This window comes from Eumetopias jubatus, unplaced genomic scaffold (genome assembly GCF_037043125.1).
Source record: "Eumetopias jubatus isolate StellerSeaLion01/CBP00866 unplaced genomic scaffold, mEumJub1_p1.0 scaffold_10, whole genome shotgun sequence".
Taxonomy (NCBI): domain Eukaryota; kingdom Metazoa; phylum Chordata; class Mammalia; order Carnivora; family Otariidae; genus Eumetopias; species Eumetopias jubatus.
This window is the reverse complement of record NW_028274816.1, coordinates 97,004,820-97,030,539: the sequence shown is the minus strand read 5'-3', so window position 1 is coordinate 97,030,539 and position 25,720 is coordinate 97,004,820. Positions and strand designations below refer to the sequence as shown.

The following is a 25,720-nucleotide window of genomic DNA, read 5'->3' as shown; positions in this document are numbered from 1 at the left end:
CAGGCTCCGGGTGCAGACCCTGCACTGAGCGCGGAGCCTGCCTGACACAGGGCTCTATCTCAGGACCCTGAGATCAGGACCTGAGCCAAAACCAAGAGTTGAATGCTTAACCAACTGTGCCACCAGGCACCCCAACACAAGACTGTTTTCTGACCTTTCTGTGAATCCTGGGCATACGTGGGCAATTATATATATAAGTACCGATAGCATTTTTCATCCTTTGTAGATAGTTCTATAATATTTCTACAATTTATTTCTTAATTTTTCTAAGGAGAGGTGATTGATATCCAGGACTTAGACAAATTTCTAGCAAATGAGGGGATCGAGCTCACAGAAGAAGACATGAAGGAGCTGATGTCTCATTTGACTATTTTTTTTAAAGATTTTATTTATTTATTTGAGAGAGAGAATGAGACAGAGAGAGAGCATGAGAGGGGAGAGGGTCAGAGGGAGAAGCAGACTCCCCGCTGAGCAGGGAGCCCGATGCGGGACTCAATCCCGGGACTCCAGGATTATGACCTGAGCCGAAGGCAGTCGCTTAACCAACTGAGCCACCCAGGCGCCCTCATTTGACTATTAATGGTGAGGTTTTAAAAATTCTCTTGTCTTCCCAGAAGTGTGTCTTTGTTATCCTGTGTATAAGATCCTCAGAAATGATCCTTGTCTTTTTTTTTAAGATTTTATTTATTTATTTGAGAGAGAGAAAGCGTGAGGGGGGGAGGGTCAGAGGGAGAAGCAGACTCCCCACTGAGCAGGGAGCCCAATGCAGGGCTCGATCTTGGACTCCAGGGTCATGACCTGAGCCAAAGTCAGATGCTTAACTGACTGAGCCACCCAGGTGCCCGATCCTTGTCTTTTTATCACCTACAACAATGCTTCTCAAACTTGAACATGCACATGAATCACCTGGACATTTATTAAAATAGAAATTGTTATTTGGGTCTGGGTTGGAGCCTGAAAAATTCTACATTTCTAACACGTTCCCAATGATGCCAATGCTACTGGGCTATGGACCACACTTTGCCTATAAAGGTCCTAAAAGATGAAGAAATGATACATTAAGATTGTGCCCGGCCTTTCATTTCTTTTTTTTTTTTTTAAGATTTTATTTATTTATTTGACAGAGAGAGACACAGTGAGAGAGGGAACACAAGCAGGGGGAGTGGGAGAGGGAGAAGCAGGCTTCCTGCAGAGCAGGGAGCCCAATGTGGGGCCTGAACCCAAGACCCTGGGATCATGACCTGTGCTGAAGGCAGACGCTTAATGAGCGAGCCACCCAGGTGCCCCCTGGCCTTTCATTTCTTAAGTCACAAGTACAAGCAATATGTTAATTTGTGCCTGAGAGCAGGATTCCAGCCCAAAAATAAGAAGGAAAAATATTAGGGTAATTAAAATTAAAAAATAAAAATGAGGGAGAAATACATAAGAGGAAGCAAGGGCATTAAGGGTTGACTTATTTCATTTATGCTTGCTCTTTTGTTTGCTTGTTGAGATTTTTATTATTGTTTATTGAATCTGGCTACATATCTGCTGACTCTTCTGTTCTATAGTTACTTTAGTCTTTTTTTATTTCTACTATTTTCTTTGTTGTTCTGATTAAAAAAAAAAAAAGTGATCTGGGAGCATTTGCGGAGTAGCATTTCTTACCATAATGCTTCAGTGATGTTGTTGTGTGTCTCTGACCTTGAATGTTTCAGATTGTATATTGATTTATTCAACCAACAAATATTTATTGATCACTGAATATGTGCAGGTGCTATACTAGGTACAAGGAATATAAGAATGAAGCAGAGAGTACAGACTTGGTTTTCTCTGCTAAGCCTAACTGGAAGTAGAAGGTAAAGCCCTGAACCAATATGTTTCTCAAATCCCAGTTTTAAAGCAATAAATTTGAACCTATTCATTGCAAACATCACTTTCTGTTCTCTCCAGTTTACTGTTTCTTCTTATTCACCTAGACTTTCTTCCTCTCCTCTCTCCAATGGAGAAAAGTCTCCTTTCAACACCTCCAATCCATCGCTCTTGACCTGATCATCTCCCACTTTGTCAAAAATTATTTTTTAAATTGAGATATAATTGACATATAACATTATATTATATTTCAGGTGTACAATATATGATTCAATATTTTTATAAAAAGTCATTTCTTTCATAATTCCTTCCCAACACTTTCAGTTTCATCTCTTTCTCTCTACTCTGCCTATGAAGAGGCACATAGTCCCCCACTCCTTTTAAAAACTAATCTTCAGCTGGTTCTTCTACCTCATAATTATGATCATTCATCCCTCATTCCTTTCTCAGTCTGCTTTTTTATTGTCTGTCGGAGCCGTTTCTGCTTCCTCGCTTCACATTCTCTTTGAATCCTTGCAATTGGCTTCCCCAGTCACATAGCCTGCAACTCTACTGAAATAACCCTCAGAATCTGAAATCACGAATAATTTACTTTGCCGGCCTCACTTATTCTAGCTTCCAAACATGGGAACAAACGAGGGTTTATTTCTCAGTCTTCTCAGTTTTAATTCCTTCCCTCCCTTGATTATATCACTCCTTGATTGTCGCTTCATTATCAACTCTCTATGGTAGCAGTTCTCAAATCAGCATCTAGGGGCACCCCACTCTTTTGGAAGGTCCATGAGATTGAAACTATTTTTGGGTGCCTGGGTGGCTCAGTCATTAAGCGTCTGCCTTCGGCTCAGGTCATGGTCCCAGGGTCCTGGGGTCGAGTCCCGCATTGGGCTCCCTGCCCCACGGAGAGCCTGCTTCTCCCTCTCCCACTCCCCCTGCTGTATTCCCTCTCTCACTGTGTCTCTCTGTCAAATAAATAAATAAAATCTTAAAAAAAAAGAAACTATTTTTAAAATAACACTAAAACAGTATTTACCTTTATCATTCTCATTCACTCACAAGTGTACAATAGCTTTTCTAATAAGCTACGTGACATATCCACACATGATATATCTGAAAAACCTATTAAAATATTTCTTTTCTGGGTGACTGGGCAACTCAGTCAGTTAAGCATCAGACTCTTGATTTCAGCTCAGGTCATGATCTCAGGATCCACTAGGTGTGGAGCCTGCTTGAGATTCTCTCTCTCTCCCTCTGCCCCTCCACCCACCTCGTATACTCTCTCTCAAAAAAAAATAATAAATAAAATAATAAAATATTTCTTTTCTGACTACATAACTTTATAAGGCCAGATTTTCTTCAACCGAGAAAACATATCACAGCAAACTAAATGCAGAAACAGACTGAGAATCCCAGCTGTCTTCTATTAGGCCAGACATTAAAGAGATTTGCCAAAATGTAAAACAATGCTATTTTAGCTTAGGCTGCTATAACAAGAATACCATACACTGTGTGGCTTATAAACAACAGAAATTTATTTCTCACAGTTCTGGGGCCAGAAGTCCTGAGATCAGGGTGCCAGCAAGGTTGAGTTCTGGTGAGAACCCTCTTCTGGGCTACAGATTGTCACCTTCCCGTGGTATCCCCACATGGCGGAGAGCACAGAGCAGCAGGCTCTCTCCTGACCCACAGGGGCACTAATCCCATTCATGAGGGTCTGCCTTCAGGATCTCATCCTATCCTAATCACCTCCCCAAAACCCTGCCTCCTCATACCACCATATTGGACATAGAATTTTAATATTTGAATCTGGGGGGACACAAATGTTCAATCAGTAACATTACCTTTCCCACTAAATTTTAATGCCTTAATTTTTTCATTTTTCGGTTGATATATATTTTTCACTAAAAAGTATGTTAATAGGTACTGTATTTATTATTGCTATCTTAAAATATTTTTTAAATTTCTCAGTTTTAATATCTAATATGGTAATTAAACCCACATAATAGCTGTAACTCACATAAACCTCTTAGAGGTCCTCAAAAATTGTTAAGAATGTAAAGAAGTCCTGAGACCAAAATGCTTGAAAACCTTTGTTCTCTGGATTATTCTTTGTCACCACTGTGTTTACAGCTGCCTGCTGAATACTTCTTCCTTTCTGTCCCACCGGCACCTTAAGCTTTTTTTGTGGGGGAAGAGTGGACTTTTCCTTAAACACCAGATGCATACATTTGAGCTAATCAAACTCCTCAGTTATGGCACACCATCATCATTGATCCATGCAAGGACCCCTTGTGTTTCATTTTATTATTTTCTCCTTTACCTCCTACTTCCGTTCCTATTTCCTTCCCCCCATCATGGGTACATTCTCTATTATATTTAATGTATGCTCTTCCAATCCACCTTCCTCATGTTTATTTTAGATATGTGTGTATCCCTTTAAAAATTCAATGTGTGTGGTATTTAATTTCCTTAAATGGTATTGTGCTATAAAACTCATTCTATTTCTTTTTTTCAATCAACATTTTTAAAAGCCTTATTGAGATAGAGCTCACATACCAAACAATTTATCCATTAAAGTATATAATTGGATGGTTTTTAGTACTCACAGATATTGGCAACTATCACCACAGTCATTCTAGAACATTTTCATCACCTAAAAAAGGTGCTATGTATATGCAGAAGGTTCTAAGGGAGCATCTAGCCAAGACCGGGGTTTTCTGGAAAAGGCCCTAAGCTGAACAAGTATGGAAAGATCATTCCAGCCAGAGAAACATACTCTGTAATCTCAAGAGTGATAAATACACCCTCTCAAATGTGTTGGTTCTCAAGAAATCCTTGTTAGAAGAAAACACAGAGCAGCTCCTTCTCTACCTATTCCAACTCTAAGCAATTGGCCAACATAGTCTCTTCATATCTTTTGTTTGTTTTAATGTCATCTGAGTTTGGAAAAGGTGCTGCCAGATTTGAGCCCTGGTTCTTCTTGTAATATCTCTTCTCCACATGTAACCTTTGGATTGTCATACCTTGAAACACAGAAAAGAGGAACTGTATTGAAGAAGTAGAGAGATTTGTCTCGCTAAAGATTTATCCTTTCTTCCATCATACTCACCTGAGGGGAAAAATGAATCCAATTCCCAAGCAAACCAGCTTCTCTAATTCTTCTCTCTCATAGGAGAAGTTCCAGCCTGCCATGGCATTTTAATAATTTCACAACTTTTTTCAGTTTTTATGAGTTTTTTATTTAAATTCAATTAATTAACATATAGTATGTTACTAGTTTCAGAGGGAGAGTTCAGTGATTCATCAGCTCATATAACACCCAGTGCTCATTATATCACATGTCCTCCTTAATGCCCATCACCCAGGTACCCCATCCCCCCCACTTGCCTCCCCTCCAGCAACCCTCAGTTTGTTTCCTAGAGTTAAGAATCTCTTATGGCTTGTCTTCCTCTCTGATTTCATCTTATTTCATTTTTCCCTCCCTTCCCCTATGATCCTCTGTCTTGTTTCTTAAATTCCACACATGATAATTGTCTTTGACTGACTTATTTTGATTAGCATAATACCCTCTATCTAGTTCCATCCATGTTGGATGCAGAGAAGGGAACTCTCTTACACTGCTGATGGGAAAGCAAGCTGGTACAGCCACTCTGGAAAACAGTATGGAGGTTCCTGGAAAAATTAAAAATAGAACTACTGTACAACACAGCAATTACACTACTAGGTATTTACCCAAAGGATACAAACATAGCAATCCAAAGGGGGCACCACCTGCACCCTAGCGTTTATAGCAGCAATGTCCACAATAGCCAAAATATGGAAAGAGCCCAGATGTCCATTGACAGATGAATGGATAAAGAAGATGTGGTATATATATATATATATATATATATACAATGGAATATTACTCAGTTTTTATGAGTTTTTCTGTGATTTCCTCTGTGTCTGATTCAAATGTTTTACAGGAAATGGGAAGGTTAGAGTGGATTCAATAATGGAGGACCTAAAGAAGTTTAAATGTGAGTGGAAATTTATGATTCACTTTATAAAAATGGATAATCTGGTGCTATAACTTTATTTTTACATGTGTTTTCTTGGTTATAAAAGTAATACATATTCATTATAGAAAATTTCTATATTCAAAAAATGAAAGAATGCAAAAGGAAAATTTTAATAACTCTTAATTCTATCACCCAGTGATAATCTATAATTTTTTTCACCCCTAATTTTTTCCTTATACAAACACAATTTTTGTGCATTTAGCTTCAAAGTCCCACTTTCAAACTACTTTTCCATTTTCTTATTAATACTAAAATTTTACCTATTGATAGGTATGTCTGATGACCTGAAATTCCTTTTTGGATGCCTGTGAAATTTAACACATAACCTCAGTACTTTCTTTTTGCAGGCCTCTTAGCATATTTATTTCTAAAATAAGTTTCCCAGTGCAAAATGCCACCGTCTGTACTTACTTAAAAAGAATGAATGGGAAGTTTAAAATGATGCTGTGATTATGGTGAATGCTGTGAATTGTGTAAGACTGATGAATCCCAGACCTGTACCCCTGAAACAAATAATACATTATATGTTAAAAAAAAAAAAAAAAAGATAGTAGGAAGGGAAAAATGGAGGGGGGGAAATGGGAGGTGGAGATGAACCATGAGAGACTGTGGACTCTGAGAAACAAACTGAGGGTTCTAGAGGGGAGGGGGGTAGGGGGATGGGTTAGCCTGGTGATGGGTATTAAATAGGGCACATATTGAATGGAACAATGGATGTTATACACAATGAATCATGGAACACTACATCAAAAAACTAATGATGTAATGTATGGTGATTAACATAACTTAATAAAATAAAATTTAAAAAAAAAGAAAATGATGCCGTGAAACTTGTCAGGAGAGGCAAGTTAAAACTTATCTTCTAGCTACCATACGATCCAGCAATTGCACTACTGGGTGTTTACCCCAAAGATGCAAGTGTAGGGATCCGAAGGGGTACGTGCACCCCAATGTTTATAGCAGCAATGTCCACAATAGCCAAACTGTGGAAAGAGCCAAGATGTCCATCGACAGATGAATGGATAAAGAAGATGTGGTATATATACACAATGGAACGTTATGCAGCCATCAAAAGGAATGAGATCTTGCCATTTGCAACAATGTGGATGGAACTGGAGGGTGTTAAGCTGAGTGAAATAAGTCAATCAGAGAAAGACATGTATCATATGACCTCGCTGATATGAGGAATTCTTAATCTCAGGAAACAAACTGAGGGTTGCTGGAGTGGTGGGGGGTGGGAGGGATGGGGTGGCTGGGTGATAGACATTGGGGAGGGTATGTGCTATGGTGAGCGCTGTGAATTGTGCAAGACTGTTGAATCACAGATCTGTACTTCTGAAACAAATAATACAACATATGTTAAGAAAAAAGAAAAAGAAGAAGAGAGCAGGAGGGGAAGAATGAAGGGGAGTAAGTCGGAGGGGGAGACGAACCATGAGAGACGATGGACTCTGAAAAACAAACTGAGGGTTCCAGAGGGGAGGGGGTAGGGGGATGGGTTAGCCTGGTGATGAGTATTAAAGAGGGCACATTCTGCATGGAGCACTGGGTGTTATGCACAAACAATGAATCATGGAACACTATATCAAAAACTAATGATGTAATGTATGGTGATTAATATAACAATGAAAAAATTAAGAAAAAAAACTTGTCTTCTGCCCTCTTGCCCCCCTCCCAAAACCTTAATCTGTACTTCATTCTCCAATAATTTTGATTTGCTTTCTGCACCAGCATTTTTCAACAAGAATGATTTTTTTTAATTGATGCGTCTCTGAAAGCCTGATTATGTTTCAAAAAGAAGAATTTAAGAATAATTTAAGGTGCTTTATGTAAGTATCTACAAAATGAATCTTAAAAAGAGAAGATAAATTTAAATTCTGGGCACCCACACTTAACATTTCCAGATGAGTCTTGTTGTATTTTATTATTTGCAAAAGAAAAAATATTTCTTTGAATAGGTCCCATTCTATCCCATATATTGCTGCTTCTGTCACTGGTGCCAGAAAACTTTCAAAAAATGTCTGCTTGGTAGCTTTTAACCCCAGCATTTAAAATCATGATGCTGAATTTAGGGATATTGAAGCAATCTTCTGTGATCATGTATAAGATCAGTGTTCATCAATAAGCACTTATTGAGTACCCACGCCCTGTGAAAAAGAAAGTTCAGCAATGAAAAAGGGACAAGCTAAGTTCCTGCTCTCAGCAAGGCTGTTTTTGAGTAAATAGTATGTGCCGAATAAATGTTTGTCGATTGACTAATAGAGGTTCTAGTCTCCTGCTTTCAGATGATGGAAGGTTCACTAACCCAAGCAGCTGTATCGAGGTTGTTCTCATAACAACCCTCCCAATCTGGGCCACTCAGAAGAAAGAGTTATGTAACACTGTGTAAAACCCCAGGGCATGTAAGTGAGTCACCCAAATCAGAATTGATGGTTCAAACCCTTCTACAAAGCCAGGAGAGCACGGCCTCCCAGTCCCATCTGCTTACTTTTCCGTCCTTTTTCCAGGTTTTTCTTCTTCTTCCTGTCTCTACTAATAGATTATTTTTCTCTCACTCCTGCTGCCATTTGTTTTCCTAGTAGTCCCTTTTTCTCTTTTCTTTCCAGTCTCTGTCCAACATACACTGGTCACATGCCTACCCTGCTCCCCCACTTGCTTTCTGCACTGCGTAAGCCCATTCCACTTGCTGCCACCAAAATATATGTTATTCTGTGAGGTCCACAGTACATTAAAGAAAGTGTAGACATTGAAAAGTATGTTTCATAACTTTAGAAACTTCTAACAGCAGTGTCTACTCCTCAAATTCACCAAATACTACTCAGTGTCCACTTACTAAGTTTTCTTTACAGATACAGGTATTAAGGGAACAGATTTTATTTCTGAATACTGTATACTGTATTGACTTTTTTGGTACATTCAAACACGTCCTACTTATGATTTAAGTTTTCACTCTCAACTTTTGATGACTAGACATACTCATTTTTTAGACAATGGCATTTTTTACACTTATCTTTTTTCTCCAATCCCCATTTCACCATTTCTATTTTTCTAAGGAATAAAAGTAAATTTCAGTTACCTAAGCATAATAACATGAAAATGACACTTCTATATGAACAGCTTCAAGACCTGCTAATATTTCATGTCATTTGATGGTGAACATTCAAAATCCCACTCTGGCCTGCAATGTTGTAGGTTGTAGGGTTCTGTATGAGAATTTCTAAAACCATACGTATTAGGGCTATAGAGAAACTCTAAATACATCTAGAAAAAAGCCTATTGTGTAAAAATAAAGTCTGCCTCTTGTCAAAAACAGAAATCTTCCAAGTCCCATTCCCAACCAGAGTGATGCCACATGCAGCATCCTAGAATGGCATAGGATGCCTCTAGCAAACTAATGTCTAGGCAGGGAGAAGAACCAAGCAATAGAGAAGAAGAGAAGAATGAGAGGGAAGGGAGGGAATAAAGGTGTTTGATACGTTCTTCTTAATCATACAAATTATGTGTTTTATGTTAGTATTAATCTCTCCCTTTGCATAAGGAAAATATACCTACTTTATGTGTACTGCCTTCTGCATGATGTATTACCCTGTATAGCCTTCACAGCCTAAAGGTACTACCAAAACTTTTCCGTATTTCTGTAACCTGCAACTGACCTTTCTTGATATCAAAATAGCATTATTGGCTTTATCTGGTCAAACTAAACCAAACTTAGGGAACTGAACTATTATACCCAGCATTTTTCTCCTAAGTTAATCTCCTTGTGCATAGAAAACCAAACTACCCAACATGTTGATAGGAAGAAAAGAACTGAATGAGTACTATTAAAGTACTTGTTTCATTGTTGTTGTTCTGGCCATAGGGTACAGTAGGGCAAGGCGGAGAGATTCTTAGTCAATATTATAACGAATATTGTATGTACACACTTCACAGGAGAACTCACTAGAAAGAAATCTGTACCACTAAAAGGCATATAACTAGTCAACAGTTCATAACCAAAGCACTAATGAAAATGAAATGGGTAGGGGCGCCTGGGTGGCTCAGTCGTTGGGCGTCTGCCTTCGGCTCGGGTCATGGTCCCGGGGTCCTGGGATCGAGCCCCGCGTCGGGCTCCCTGCTCTGCGGGAAGCCTGCTTCTCCCTCTGCCACTCCCCCTGCTTGTGTTCCCTCTCTCGCTGTGTCTCTCTCTGTCAAACAAATAAATAAAATCTTTAAGAAAAAATAAAAACAAAAACACCTGGGGCACTTCTGTGGCTCAGTCAATTGAGCATCCAGCTCTTGCTTTAAAAAAAAAAAAAAGAAAAAAAGAAAATGAAATGGGTAGCAGGTTGTCCTCCTTGTTGACAGTCAACGAGTTTTCAAAGTCACTTCACTTCTTTTCATCCTAAAAGATGATAAGTGAATAGTCTTGCCTTCAATGTTGACTCTATTTTTCGTTTCAAAAACTATTTTTTGGAGTTTGACACATTAAGGCACCAAAAGAGGCAACATGAATTAAGAGATATATCACTAACTGGGGATGAAAGAATGCACTTGTGATGAGCGCCAGTGTTGTATGGAAGTGTTGAATCACTATATTGTACACCTGAAACTAATATTACAGTAAATGTTACCTAACTGGAATTTAAATAAAAACTAAAAAACAAAACAAAACAAAACAAAAAACAAGAGGTATGTCACATACAACTGACATTTTCTCTTCACTTTCCCACTCATTGGAGGAAAAATTAAAAGAAAATTATAATTTGCCCCTGTTCTACTTTTCAAAACTTCATAAATGTATATAATTTTGACTCTTAATCTTGTCTTTAAGCAAAAGGGATGGTGCCGCTACGTAAGTTGATGAAAACTGGACATGATACTAAAGGTGAGTGTGAGACCTGATGTGAAGGCATCATAATGATGGGGTTTAATACTTTGACTTATGTATTTCAGTCCCATAGTTATTTTCCCTCACTGTTTTGTCAGTCACTACCCTCTATCTATGTGTTGATAGGCGACTGTACACCCTTCTCTCTCCAGTTGTTTTTCTGAGTTCCTTTTGCTTTTATAGTCCAAACTACACTGCATCACATGTGACTATCAGATATTTTACATTGTTTTCTAATGGATTTATTTGTGATGGATTTGTTTTTTTTCTCTAGTTACTGTGTAACTTATTTGGTGCAGTTTATAGTCCAATTACACAAAGCGGATGTTCCTAACTCTGCCCCTAAAGAGATTAATTCAACTCATTGTGCTTTAGTGTCCTTATCAATAAAATGAAAAAGGTGAATTAGATTAATGATCTGTTAGTTCTTTTTCATCTGCAAAATTCTAACTTTGTGGTTGAAAAGACACTATCAAGAAAATGAAAAGACATCCCACAGAACAGGAGAAATATTTGTAAATTTTGTATCTGATAAGGATCTAGTATCCAAAACATATAAAGAACCTGTGTAACTCAACAATAAAAAGACAAATAACCCAACCTTTAAAATGGTCAAAAGACCTAAATAGACATTTCTCAAAAGTAGATATAAAAATGACTAATAAGCACATGAAAAGATGTTCAACATCATTAGTCATTAAAGAAATGCAAATCAAAATGCAAGCTACCACTTCACACCCACTTGGATGACTATAATAAAAAAAGACAATAACAAATGTTGATGAGGGCATGGAAAAATTGGGAGTCTTCATATATTGCTGGTGGGAACGTAAAATGATGCAGCTGCTGTGGAAAACAGTTTGGCAGTCCCCAAAATGTGAAACATGGTTACCATGTGACCCAGCAATCCCACTCCATGGGATATAGCCAAGAGAAGTGAAAACATATATCCACACAAGAACTTGTACAAGAATGTTCATAGAAAGATGACCCATAATAGTAAAAAAATGAAGACAATCCAAATGTCCATCAACTGATAGATGGATACACAAAATGTGGCCTATTCGTACAATGGAATATTGTTTAGCCATAAAAAGGAATGAAGTATGGATACATGCCAAAACACTGATGAACCTTGAAAACATCATGCTAAGTGAAAAAAGCCAGACAAAAGGCCACATATAATATTATTCTGTTTATATTAAATGTCAAGAATAGGCAACTCAATAGAGATAAAAGATAGATTAGTGGTTGCCTGTAGGCAGCTACTATGGGGAGTAGTTGCTAGTGGCACAGGGCTTCTTTTCTACATGATGAAACTATTCTGGAAGTAGATGGTGGTGATGGTTGTACAAGTAAAACCACTGCACTCACACTTTTAAAAGAGTAAGTTTTATGGTATGTGAATTATATTTTAATTTTTTAAAAAAGTACAGGACTGACCAAAAAAAAAAAAAATATATATATATATATATATCTGCTGAAGAAATACAAGGATGCCAAATCTGCACCTGTTTACTTGTCAAGCTCTGTAGGTGGAAAAAATAAACAATAGGCTGGGCCCAGTATAAGTCCTAGCCCCAAAGCACCTTCCATATATCCAGTGTACCTATCTGTGGAACCCAGCTTATGCGCTAGTACTATCAGCCCCACAGATAAATATCACACCAGTCCACCAGTTTTAAACTACCTAGGATACACCCATAAGTAAATTAAGTGAAATCAGCCCTTTATCCCATTTGGTTCTGGTTAGATGACTATTGATGTAGCTAAATTATAATACATGCCTACTCCCTGGAATATTTAAGTTTCTTACATATACCACCCTATTAATTTTGATGCCTTCTGTCACCACTATTCACTCACAGATCATGGGAACCTGAATTTGGATGAACTTGTCCTATTTCCCTGTCAGCTACTTTTGAGTAGGCATGCCATCTTTTAAGTCTTTATTCTTTGTTCTGAGCAGATAGTAGGGTATCTGCTGAAGGGATGAATGGATGCATATATGCATTCATTTAAACAATCAGTTAGTGTTTACCATGTGCCAAGCCTTATTCTACATGTTTAGGACAAAAATCCTTACCCTCTGGAACTTACACTCAAGAGATATATGCAACAAAAAGAATAAGATAATAGTATGACAGAGATTACAGAGATCAAAATAAAGCAAAGATACTTTTCCAAAGAAGACATCCAGATGGCTAACAGACACACAAAAAGATGCTCAACATCACTCATCATCAGGGAAATACAAATCAAAACCACAATGAGATACCACCTCACACCTGTCAGAATGGTGTTGGCAAGGATGTGGAAAAAGGGGAACCCTCTTGCATTGCTGCTGGGAATGCAAACTGGTGCAGCCACTCTGGAGAACAGTATGGAGCTTCCTCAAAAGTTAAAATTAGAACTACCCTATGATCCAGCAATTGCCCTACAAGGTATTTATCCAAAGGATACAAACATAGTGATTTGAAGGGGTACATGCACCCTGATGTTTATAGCGCATTATCACCAACAGCCAAATTCTGGAGAAAGCCCAAATGTCTATCAACTGATGAATGGATAAAGAAGATGTGGTATATATATACAATGAAATAGTACTCAGCCAACAAAAAAAATGAAATCTTGCCATTTGTAACAACATGGATGGAGCTAGAGTCTATTATGCTAAGTGAAATAAGTCAGTCAGAGAAAGACAAATACCATATGATTTCACCCATGTGTGAAATTTAAGAAAGAAAACAGAAAACAGATGAACATATGGGAAGGGGGGGGAAAGAGAGAGGGAAACAAGCCATAAAAGACTTTTTTTAAAGATTTTATTTATTTTGAGAGAGAGTGCAAGCAGGGGGAGGAACAAAGGGGATGGGAGAGGAGGGGAAAGAATCTCAAACAGACTCTGTGCTGAGCGCAGAGCCCGACGGGCTCGATTTAACACCCCCAAGACCATGACCCGAGCTGAAACCAAGAGAGTGTTGCTCAGTAGACTGAGCCACCCAAGCGCCCTGAGACTCTTGACAGTAGAGAACAACCTGAGGGTTGACGGAGGGAAGAGGTTGGGGAATGGGCTAGATGGGTGATGGGTATGAAGGAGGGCACTTATTATAAGGAGCACTGGGTATTGTACGTAAGTGATGAATCACTAAATTCTATCCCGAAACCAATATTGCACAGTGTGTTAACTACCTAAAATGTAAATATAAAAAGTGAATAAATAAATAAAGCAAGGAAAAGGGGTGTAGGGAATTCTGCAAGTGAGGGAAGGCAATCAAGAAAGGCCTTGCTGATAAAGGACATTTAAGCAAAAAGATAAAGAGGTAAGGGAGTGAGCCATAAATAATCTGAGGCAAGAGCACTCCATGCAGAGGGCAGAGCAAGTGTAAATGCCTTTATAAAAGAGCATGCTTGCAGTATTTGAGAAAAAGCTAATTGGCCATTCTGGCTAGAACAGAGTTTTCACTCTGGGCAATGTAGGAAGAGATAAGGTCATAGAACTAGGTGACAGGACCATCACATTTAGTCACATAGTCTATGAAATGCACAATTCCAGGGCTGTACAATAAGATGTCCAAATGAGGTGATGCAGGTGTAGCCAGGAACAGATCATATAAGCCTTGAAGGCCATTATAAAGGTTGGATTTTACTATCACTCGATAAACTTTGCTGCTCACAAAAACAAACAAATCAATCAATCAATCAATCAAGGTTGGATTTTTACTCTGAGTGACAGGAAAATACTGGAGAATTTGAGCAGAGACATGACATGATCTGACTTAAGTTTTGAAAGGATTATCCTGGCTTCTATGTGTAGGATAGACCTGGCAGGTAGTGGATAAGGCAAGAGCAGAAGCAGGGAGACCAGTTCGACCAGAACAACAGGTAGAGGTGGGGATGGTGGAAAGTAATTTGATTACATATATATTTTGAAGATGGAATCAACAGTGTTTCTGGCTAGATGTATTCCCTGATGTATCCCAGGGCCTAGAACAAAATAGACACTAAAAAAATATTTACGGAATGAATGGATTGGATTAGATGGGTGGCTCAGTCCGTTAAGCATCTGCATTCTGCTCAGGTCATGATCCCAGGGTCCTAGGATCAGCCCCACATCAGTCTCCCTGCTCAGCAGGGAGCCTGCTTCTCCCTCTGCTTGCTTGTGATCGCTCTCTCTCTCTCTCTGACAAATAAATAACCATAAAAAAAAAACTTAAAAAAAATACTAAACCAGGGGCGCCTGGGTAGCTCAGTCCTTAAGCATCTGCCTTGGGCTTGGGTCATGATCCCAGGGTCCTGGGATCAAGCCCCACATCGGGCTCCCTGCTCCGCGGGAAGCCTGCTTCTCCCTCTCCCACTCCCCCTGCTTGTGTTCCCTCTCTCGCTGTGTCTCTCTCTGTCAAATAAAATCTTTAAAAAAAAATACTAAACTGTATGCTTAAAATGGTTAAGATCGTAAATTTTCTGTTTTTTACCACAATTTGAAATAATAATAATTAAAATAATAATATTAATATATTTCTCAACAATCCCATCCAATAGGAACTGCCATTATTCCCATTTTAATCTTGGTAGGCCCTAACATAGTAGGCCCTTAATAAATACTTGTTTAATTATTTTTTTAAAGATTTTATTTATTTATTTGAGAGAGAGAGAATGAGAGATAGAGAGCACGAGAGGGAAGAGGGTCAGAGGGAGAAGCAGACTCCCTGCTGAGCAGGGAGCCCGATGTGGGACTCGATCCTGGGACTCCAGGATCATGACCTGAGCCGAAGGCAGTCGCTTAACCAACTGAGCCACCCAGGCGCCCAATACTTGTTTAATTAATTTGTAAATTAAACCATCCCTTTCTTTTCCTTTGTATCCCAAAGCGGAATAGGAGGCAATGTACCAAGTTCACAAAGACTAGGGAAATGTCAAATTATGCCCACAATAAACAAACTCTGAGAGCAGGAATAGAAATCCTCTAGAACTGCAGCTACTAAGTGAGGCCTGAAATAATTTGGGGGTCTCAAGCTAAACATTGGGTGCCAAAGGTATCTACTGCTTGGCCATGATGAAGACTAAAGACATGCCTAACTCCTGTCCTAGATGATTTACAATGCCATGAGACATGTGAGATCTTGAATATTAAGGTTTCTATTTAAAACAATCATAATCTTTTTGTAATTGCTCTTTTTAAATCACTCTTTCCAATAATACTTTAGTCTACAAACCTATGAGAGTTTGGGATATTTTTGTCCTTCCTGGGCTTAAGCAATTAATGAAATGGTTCTTAATCACCATTCAATCAAGGCATTTAGGTAAAATTAACAACTTCCAACTCACTAATGTTTAACATGGAATTATAGTAATACAGAATTAAAACAAAAAAACCAAAAAACTTCCCTTCCCTGAAATCCCCACAGTGTCAAAATATTCTCATTCTGTAATTGACACCCACACATCCCCAAGGGTGCTAAACAGACCACATTGAAAACATGGTTGCTCTAAACCTGGAAGGAGCTTGTAGGTCATTCTCACCTGGGCCTGAGCCTGAGAAGTGAATGAGGTCATAGTTGTATGATGGAACAAACCCTTTACTGGATTCTTGATCTGATTGAAGCCCAGAAGTGGTAGGTAGCACGGCTTAAAAGTAGGAAAATATCTGGATTTTGTAGGAATCTATGCTGAGTCCTTTTTTTTTTTTAATCTCTCATCTCTAGGAGAGATTGAAGGTAGTTTTTTTAAAGTAATGATTATTTTGCGCCATGAGGATGATTTCACAGCCCCTTTCAAGTGCCTACATTATTGAGCCTCTCCGGAGTTCCCAGCTCTGTGGTAGGTTTCCAGATTTTGAACACGTGTAATTGAGTTGTCTAGAAATAACTGGCTTTCCAGGCTCCGAGGTGAAGATCTAGGAAAATGGACCAAACTGTAATTACACATTCAAAGACTCTTTGTGGTTTCATAGTATTTGTCTATCATTCCTAAATCAGCAACCCAGTATTCTTTAATACAGTCTACACTTTGAAAATTGTAATTGGAGAGGTAAAACCCCCAATAGAAGGGGGAAGCCTTACCAACCCAGCTCCTGGTCCATAGGTCCTGACACCCAAACTGCTGAAGTGGAAAGGCAGGACCAGGGAGACTCTAGTGGTTAAAAGTCCATTCAGGAGGGTCAAGGGTGGTGAAAGAGCATTGTATCCCACCTCTGCTCCTACATTTGGGTTCCCATACAGTGGGTTCATAAGAACTGACAGGGCAGGGATGGACCTCCCAGAAGGAAATCCTAGAAAATACTTATTACCAGGCAGGTATCCAAGATATAAACAATTAGGTAAATATTTTAGAAATGCTATAACATTTTATTCTCTGTCAATTATAATATGAAATGTTCTGATTTCAAAAATAAATTTTGTCTTTATTTAAAGTTATTTAAATAACTTTTTGCACATATTTCCAGGATGCTTTATCTAAGTCATATGGTATCACTTATTTTTATATGTGATTAGAATGACACTATTGGGGGGGGAGACAAGGATAAGACATTTTGCTTAGAGATCTTGGGACAGTGAAGCGGTCCTTCCACATGGCCTTCCAACTTTGCACATACCTCTAACTTGAATTTGCACATATTACCATTCCTCAAGGCCCTGGACTTCAAAATCTAGGTGTTGACAATGGAATATTATGCAGCCATCAAAAGGAACGAGATCTTGCCATTTGCAATGACGTGGATGGAACTGGAGGGTGTTATGCTGAGTGAAATAAGTCAATCAGAGAAAGACATGTATCATATGACCTCACTGATATGAGGAATTATTCTTAATCTCAGGAAACAAACTGAGGGTTGCTGGAGTGGTGGGGGGTGGGAGGGATGGGGTGGCTGGGTGATAGACATTGGGGAGGGTATGTGCTACGGTGAGCGCTGTGAATTGTGTAAGACTGTTGAATCACAGATCTGTACTTCTGAAACAAATAACGCAACAAATTTTAAGAAAAAAGAAAAAGAAGATAGCAGGAGAGGAAGAATGAAGGGGAGTAAGTCAGAGGGGGAGACGAACCAGGAGAGATGATGGACTCTGAAAAACAAACTGAGGTTTCTGGGGGGGAGGAGGGTGGGGGGATGGGTTAGCCTGGTGATGGGTATTGAGGAGGGCACATTCTGCATGGAGCACTGGGTGTTATGAACAAACAATGAATCATGGAACACTACACCAAAACAAATTATGTAATATATGGTGATTAACATAATAAAAAATTTTTTAAAAAAAGATCCATTGAAGTTGTAACATGAAAAAAAAAATCTAGGTGTTGAGCTAGGAAAGTTGCAAAAGAAAATAGAGGAATTAATCTGTGATTTGATCCTATTTGTATCTTCTGAATTCCAGACAGAGTTATTGGCCCCATGGCAGTTTCTGACATTAAATCAAAATTTAAGCTAAATCCTCTAACAAAAGTACCCAGCTCCCATGGCAAGAGGTAAGTAATGAATATATTCAGGTGATAGATTAAGGGAAAGAATTATTTTTTTTAAGATTTTACTTATTTAAGTCAATCAGAGAAAGACATGTGTCATATGACCTCACTGATATGAGGAATTCTTAATCTCAGGAAACAAACTGAGTGTTGCTGGAGTGGTGGGGGGTGGGAGGGATGGGGTGGCTGGGTGATAGACACTGGGGAGGGTATGTGCTATGGTGAGTGCTGTGAATTGTGCAAGATTGTTGAATCACAGATCTGTACTTCTGAAACAAATAATGCAACATATGTTAAGAAAAAAGAAAAAGAAGAAGATAGCAGGAGGGGAAGAATGAAGGGGAATAAGTCGGAGGGGCAGACGAACCATGAGAGACGATGGACTCTGAAAAACAAACTGAGGGTTCTAGAGGGGAGGGGGGTGGGGGGATGGGTTAGCCTGGTGATGGGTATTAAAGAGGGCACATTCTGCGTGGAGCACTGGGTGTTATGCACAAACAATGAATCATGGAACACTACATCAAAAACTAATGATGTAATGTATGGTGATTAACATAACAATAAAAAAGAAAAAAAAGATTTCACTTATCTACTTATTTAGGTGGCTCAGTCAATTAAGTGTCTGCCTTCAGCTCAGGTCATGATCCCAAGGTCTTGGCACTGAGTCCCACGTTGAGCTCCTTGTTCAGCAGGGAGCCTGCTTCTCCCTCTGCCTGCTTCTCCCTCTGCCTGCCGCTCCCCTTGCTTGTGCTCACTCTCTCTCTCTCTAACAAATAAATAAAATCTTTTACTTAATTGGAGAGAGAGAGAGAGAGAGCACGTGCATGCATGAGCAGGGGGGAGGGGCAGAAGGAGAGGAAAGAGAGAATTTCAAGCCAACTCTGCTCCAAGCACAAAGCCCAACTCGGTGCTTGATCTCATGACCCTGAGATCATGACCTGAGCCGAAATCAAGAGCTGGACACCCAACCAACTGAGCCACCCAGGCGCCCTGAATAGATTAAGGTGAAGAATTATTAAGGTGATAAATATTATAAATAACCATAAAGGTTATGAGGAAACAAGTTAGTAGGCTCTTCAAGTACCTTGTGATAAATTTAATTATAAAACCAAATGTATGAATTGAAGATAAAGGTTTTTATGAAAAGAAAAAATATATATTTAGATTGAAGAAACAAAAAGTTCTCTTTCCTGTTCCCCCAAATGAGAGGGAATTTTTGTGTGGGGGGTCAGAATACCCTAGAGGGCTTAAGAAGTTGTCAGTAATACATTAAGATATTTTGAGTGCCAGTTTAAAGGAGAATAATGTTAGAGGATCAGAAAGAAGACCTAATCCCCTAAGCAAGTCAGTATAAAGAGTCTATAGCTCAAATATGGCCAGTAAAATGAAATCTGGGTAAATTAGTCATGACTAACCTTGAGCTAAAATTGGGAAGGGAGATTTGCCTGTGACATTAACAATAGCTTTTTTTCTCAGTCTGATAATTACAAATTCCAATAAACCGTAGCCAGTAATGACTGCAAGTAAGAACCTGATCTATATTTTATCAGTGTAAGAAGAAAAGCCTCTCTTCTCTCTCAAACCATCCATCTTCTGTGCCACTTTGAGAGTATTTCCCCTAGTGCCCTTGACTATACTGCTGCTACAAGAATAGATTACTGACCTTTTTAGAAGCATGTGGGTAAGACAGCCTTACAACTGCCAAATCCCTTGATCTCATGGTTCCCTTACCCTGCATTACAAGCTGTCTCTGGAACTAGTGACATCCTTGTCACTGAAAGTAGTCAAGCAAAGACTTGACAAGACCACACATGGAGGGAATTCCTACATGAGATGAGAGGCCAGATTGAGCTTATTCCAAATCTAAGGTACTTCAAACCTTTGAAACGTTATAATTTAAAAAGACTGTTTCCCATGTGTGAGCCAAGATAAGATTTGAAATCTGCCAAGAGTATTCTTTTTTTAATGTAGCTAGTAAAGACTTCATACTGCTTGACCTTCTACTTTCCTGTTGCTTCTTGAGAACTCCATATTTCTCCATCTACTGCATCTTTTATGTCATGCAAAAGAAATCCGTTTATATTTAGAAATACAGCAAATATAAAATAACATATCTCATAAGGGCCAACTTGAGTTTTCAGAAGTTCAAATAGGTGATAGAACAGAAACACCAGAAGAAGAAATCAGTGTTAGTAAAAGCAGAGAAAATAAGACTAATTAGGTAAAATTCCATGTCAAAAAAGGAATGGTGCATTTTGAGACCTTATCACCTTCGTTTTTATTAGGTCCATCTTTGAAAATGAGTTGAACCTACTAGATACTATAGAGGATGCTAAATTCATAAACCATAACTTTTTAAATTTAGCGTGTTTAATATTTCTTCCCATTTCACTTTTTTAACTGCTTTGTAAAAACAAAAACCAAGAGATTCCATATTAAAACTTTTAGTTTAGTTTCAAAGCTAAATATATTTTAAATAAAATTAACTTATAAAATCATGATTATTTAAGTCTACTTTTAAATGACCATATTATAAGCAAACCCAGTTTTGCATAATATATTTTTATGTTCCTAAATTAATAACCTCCTGCAAATCTATATAAAATATCCCCAAAGTGTTAATATGTTTTCCCTTTTTTCAGATTTTATTTTTCTGAGAAAATGAAAAGTCAACCAGGGTTCCAGACTTTCCAGAAGCACTCTCTGTCTCAATTTGATAGATAGATAGATGATAGATAGATACTGATAAATAGATAAATAGAGATATAGTTGATACACAAACAGATGATGTATAAGGTATAGATGTAGATGCAGTTATATCTACCTCTATCTAATATGCTGGTAAAAATACAGTTTGGCAGTTAAAGCCGTAAGATAACTATGGTTAGAAAGCTTTCAGTATAAGGATATTCACCATAAGATTATTTATACCACTTAAAAATTTGAAACAACTTCTATCTCTAGCAATAAGAATAGTGTAGGGCTTATATCCTTGAGCATTGGAGTCAGATAAACCTGAATTTGAATCCCATGACTTTCACCTATTATCTGTGCAATTTGGGACAAGTTATTTAATCCCTCTGAGCCTCAGTTTCCTCTTTTGTAAAATGGAGAAAACCAGATTTTTTTAAGGGTGTAAGGGCAATGGGCAGGTATAGGCCAGATGTGGACCTCAGTGGCCAGCATTTTCTCACTGTCCATCCTGTAACTATTGGTGAGTGACAGTAAAAGGTCCCTTAGGAGGTGAGACTCTGGATATATTGTGATGCTTATAGTCGTTCCAGTCAGCAAAAACTGATGAATGGAACTAATACTTGCTGGTTTCATATATGTATTTAAATCTTTTCATGTCTTTTGTCAGGGATAAAGATTTACCAGGATCTCTCCCCTGCCAAAACAAAGAAAAGAAGCTGAATGCTTCACAAATGCAAGGTAATGACAATAAGCCCTCAAATGAAAGCACCAACTAAGGCCCCTTGATAAATCTGATCATTTTCTTCTCTAAGAGAGATCTGCAATTTCAAGAGTTGTCTGTAGTACTCTGCTTTTTGAGAGCAAAATTTCTAATTCAATGTCTAATTTGTGGGAAGGACGGGGGATTACTTTCAAACAGACATCTTCCTAGAATTTGGACAGTCCTGGACAAATATTTTTATTCAAATAAGAACTTGTGAGTATACAGAAAACAAATGCAAAGTCAAATAGAAATCAAGTAATGGAGCAGAGTATAAACAGCTATACTGGCTATAGTTTATTAGTCCAAACAGGAAATATTCATGTAAAGCCCACAGTATACTAAGCATGGGAAACATAACAAGTAACGAGTCAGACATGGTCACTGCCCTGATAGGAAGTCCTTCAGGGAAGTCAGACCATTAAACCATGCATTTTTGACTGAAACATTTAAATCACAATATGACACAAATTATGATGGGGAAGTATAAAGTGTTTTGGGAGCATAAAAGAAAGTCTCCTGACTTGGTCTTGGGAAGATAAGAGGGGAGTCCCAGAGAAGGCGGGATAATAAGAAGGAGGCACACAGTGCAAAGGAAGTGTTCTGGGCAGAAAGAGAGAAATCTGCAAAGGCCCAAAGGAAAGGGAAAGCATGACTCCCTGGGAAAAAGAAAAGGAAAGAAAGAAAAGAAGAGAAAAAAGAAAGGGAAGGGAGGAAGGAGGGAGGGAGGGAGCAGGGAGGGAGGGAGGGAGGGAGGGAAGGAAGGAAGGAAGGAAGGAAGGAAGGAAAGAAAGAAAGAAAGAAAGAAAGAAAGAGAGAGAGAGAGAGAGAGAAAGAAAGAAAGAAAGAAAGAAAGAAAGAAAGAAAGAAAGAAAGAAAGAAAGAAAGAAAGAAAGAAAGAAAGAAAGAAAAGAAAAGAAAGAAAAGGAAAGAAAGAAAGAAAAGGAAAGAAAAAAGAAAAGAAAGAAAGAAAAAGAAAGAAGGAAGGAAGGAAAGAAAGAAAAAGAAAGAGAGAGAGAAAGAAAGAAAGAAAGAAAAAAAAGAAAGAAGAAAAGAAGGAAGGAAGGAAGGGAGGGAGGGAGGAAGGAAGGAAGGAAGAAAGGAAGGAAGGAAGGAAGGAAGGAAGAGCCAAGCATGGCTGTGTTTGGGTTCTGGGAAGGCTAAGGCTCCAAGTTTGGAACCAACTGAAAACAAAACAGAAATCAAAGAATCACCTTTATTGCTGGGAAAGCTGGCTTGAAAAACACAAAAGATTATCAAGATCAGAATTACATTTTTCATTGTTAAACTGAGCTAAATGCCTTAATAATGACAGTTTATAGCCTTTTAAACTTTAAGTTTCCTAATGTACATTCATATACATTGGTGCTTGCATTAAGGGTTCCCAGGATCTATTTTTTTTAAGATTTTGCTTATTTTATTGGAGAGAGAGAGAGCGTGCGCGCGAGGGGGTGGGGAGTAGAGGGAGGGAATCTCAATCAGACTCCATGCCGAGCGCAGAGCCTGAGGCGGGGCTTGATCCCATGACCCTGAGATCATGACCTGAGCCAAAACCAAGAGCTGGACGCTCAGCCCACTGAGCTATCCAGGCACCCCCCCCACCCAGGATCTATTTTAATCAGGTATTATCAGACATATAGACACAGAAATGACTGTCAAAGAGGAAGTATCTTATACTCATAGATCCCTAGAAATTAGAGGCACAGCACAGCAGGAAGGGCCCCACAGGGCAGCACTGGAGTTAGTCAGGATGCAAAGAGTCGGGGGAAGCAGGCAAGAGCCTTTCCTGTGGTTTCTGTAGGAAGGAACAGGTTTTAAACAGTGTATGCTGACAATTCTTAAATGTGTATGTCCAGCCCACACCTCTCCTCCCCAGCTCCAGGCTCATATCTGATTGCTTCCCCTCTGCTCGCATTGTATGTCTAATAGACACCTCAGAATGAACATTTCTAAAACTGAACTCCTGATGCGTTCCTCATACCCTCATTTTTATTGTGGTAAAATACATATAACATAAAAACTACAATTTTAACCATTTTCAAGGGTATATGTACAGGTCAGCACATTAAATATATTCACATGTTCTATAGCCATCACCACATCCACCTCCAGACATTTTCATCTTCCCAAACTGAACCTCCACACCCACCAAACAGTAGCTCCCCATTCTTCCTTCCCCTCAGCCTCTTACTTTTATTTTATTTTAAGATTTTATTTATTTATTTATTTATTTGAGAGAGCAAGAATGAGAGAGAGAGAGAGAGAGAGAGCACATGAGGGGGGGAGGGTCAGAGGGAGAAGCAGACTCCCCACTGAGCAGGGAGCCCGAAGCGGGACTCAATCCCGGGACTCCAGGATCATGACCCAAGCCGAAGGCAGTCGCTCAACCAACTGAGCCACCCAGGTGCCCAGCCTCTTACTTTTAAAACATGCTCTACCCACAGCCTTCGCCATCTCCTTTCACTGTTCTGGAAAAAAATCTTGGGGACATCCTTGACTCTTCTGACTCAGCCTACCTATCAGTCCATTGGGAAGTCTCATTGGCTCCACCTTTAAAATATATCCAGAAGCAGCCATTTCTTACCACCTGTGCTACAACTGTGGTCTGAGGCACATTGTTGCTCAACCACAATAGCCCCCTGACGCTCCTCTCCATACTTCCACCCAAACCCTTACAAAAGTCTATTTTTCTAACAACAGCCAGAGTGATCTTGTTAAAACATAAGTCAGGTGGGAGTAAGGGGAGGAGCTGACCTAAGGAACTTGGAAAACGGTGTTTTGACTAGAAACTCTAAGACCAAACACAAAAGGATCTATGCATAAACAACGTACTCTAGCTAGTACAGTTGTTTCTCATAGGGGGATAGCGTAATGATTCTGAAAGTGTTGTACATGTCTACTGGGATGCATAACGCAGTAAATGGATGGTGGATGCTAGGAGCCAGGTTTCCCACTGTTGGAGTGGGAAGTTAGAGATATCAAGGGGAGAAGGCCAAAGTGAACCAGGGGAACTGGCTTCAGTTTGAGACATCAGACAACTCATGTGAACTCAGGTTTAGCTTCATATGGATACAGATGGATGGATCAAGAAATAAATGTGTGTGTGTATACATGTATTAGCATTCATGCATGTATTTCCCAGCACTGTCTGCTGAGGGGACTTAGAAGCACTGAAACCCCCATAGCAACAAGCAGACCTAGCACCCAGATCTGGACTTCGAATGCCAGCCTCCTATGAAAGAAGCAGGGTTGCTTGGCCAATTCTAGGGCCCAGGCAGGGAACATACAGGACAAACCTGGAACATCTTGTAGTGACAGAAAAGAAGGAAGCACTCAAAAAACAAAAGGACACAGGAGCTTTTCAGAGGGATGCAGAAGCCAACCTCAAAGGGTTCCCAATGGTGAAAGCTGGAGCAATTTGGGCAACAAAAATAAATAAAATAGTATTGGGTTATAACTCAAAGTATAAAATAAGTGCCTGCAAGTCCACAGAGACAGAAATAAATGACTGAAATTTTTAATGGAGAAGAGACAAATCTTTCTTACAAGAGAATTCCAAATAATGCATGGAGATATTACCTCCTCCAGGAGGTGGAACTTAAATCCCCCTGTCCCCAGCCCTCTGGGCCTTGAGTCTGGACTTCCCTTGGTGACTTGCTTCCAAAGAGTAGAATATGGAAAGGAGGGAAAGTGGAAAACCCTGACAAACACTCCCTCAGCCAGGTAATCAAGATAAACATCATCAGTGGTAAGTCCTCTTGATAATACATAGCCTTGATAGAATGATGAGAATGGTACTTCACTTTGGTCATCTTCTTTCCAAAAATCCATCATCTCGGGCCATGACCATGAGAAAACCCCAAATTGAGAGACTTCCACAAAATACTTGAACAATATTCCTCAAAACTGTCAAGGTCACCCAAAACAAGGAAAGTCTGAGAAACTGTTACAGAAAAGAGGCTAAAAAGATACGACAACTGGGCGCCTGGGTGGCTCAGTTGGTTAAGCGACTGCCTTCGGCTCAGGTCA

At 39.1% G+C, this 25,720-nt stretch overlaps 1 protein-coding gene across 3 annotated transcripts in view; it reads left to right on the top strand.

Annotated features, from left to right (window-relative positions):
- The window catches only part of EFCAB3 (EF-hand calcium binding domain 3), a 129,666-nt gene that overhangs the window by 85,073 nt on the left and 18,873 nt on the right, over positions 1-25,720 (top strand). Inside the window, exons 35-40 of one of the 3 annotated variants that reach the window (XM_088027266.1) lie at positions 272-356; positions 560-582; positions 5,814-5,867; positions 10,726-10,773; positions 18,150-18,240; positions 21,599-21,669. In XM_088027266.1, coding sequence (XP_087883392.1) covers positions 272-356; positions 560-582; positions 5,814-5,867; positions 10,726-10,773; positions 18,150-18,240; positions 21,599-21,669 — 372 coding nt within the window. Of the gene's footprint in view, positions 1-271; positions 369-559; positions 583-5,805; positions 5,868-10,719; positions 10,774-18,149; positions 18,241-21,598; positions 21,670-25,720 lie in introns of all 3 variants that reach the window. The other 2 variants (XM_088027267.1, XM_028087412.2) reach the window with 2 other exon arrangements.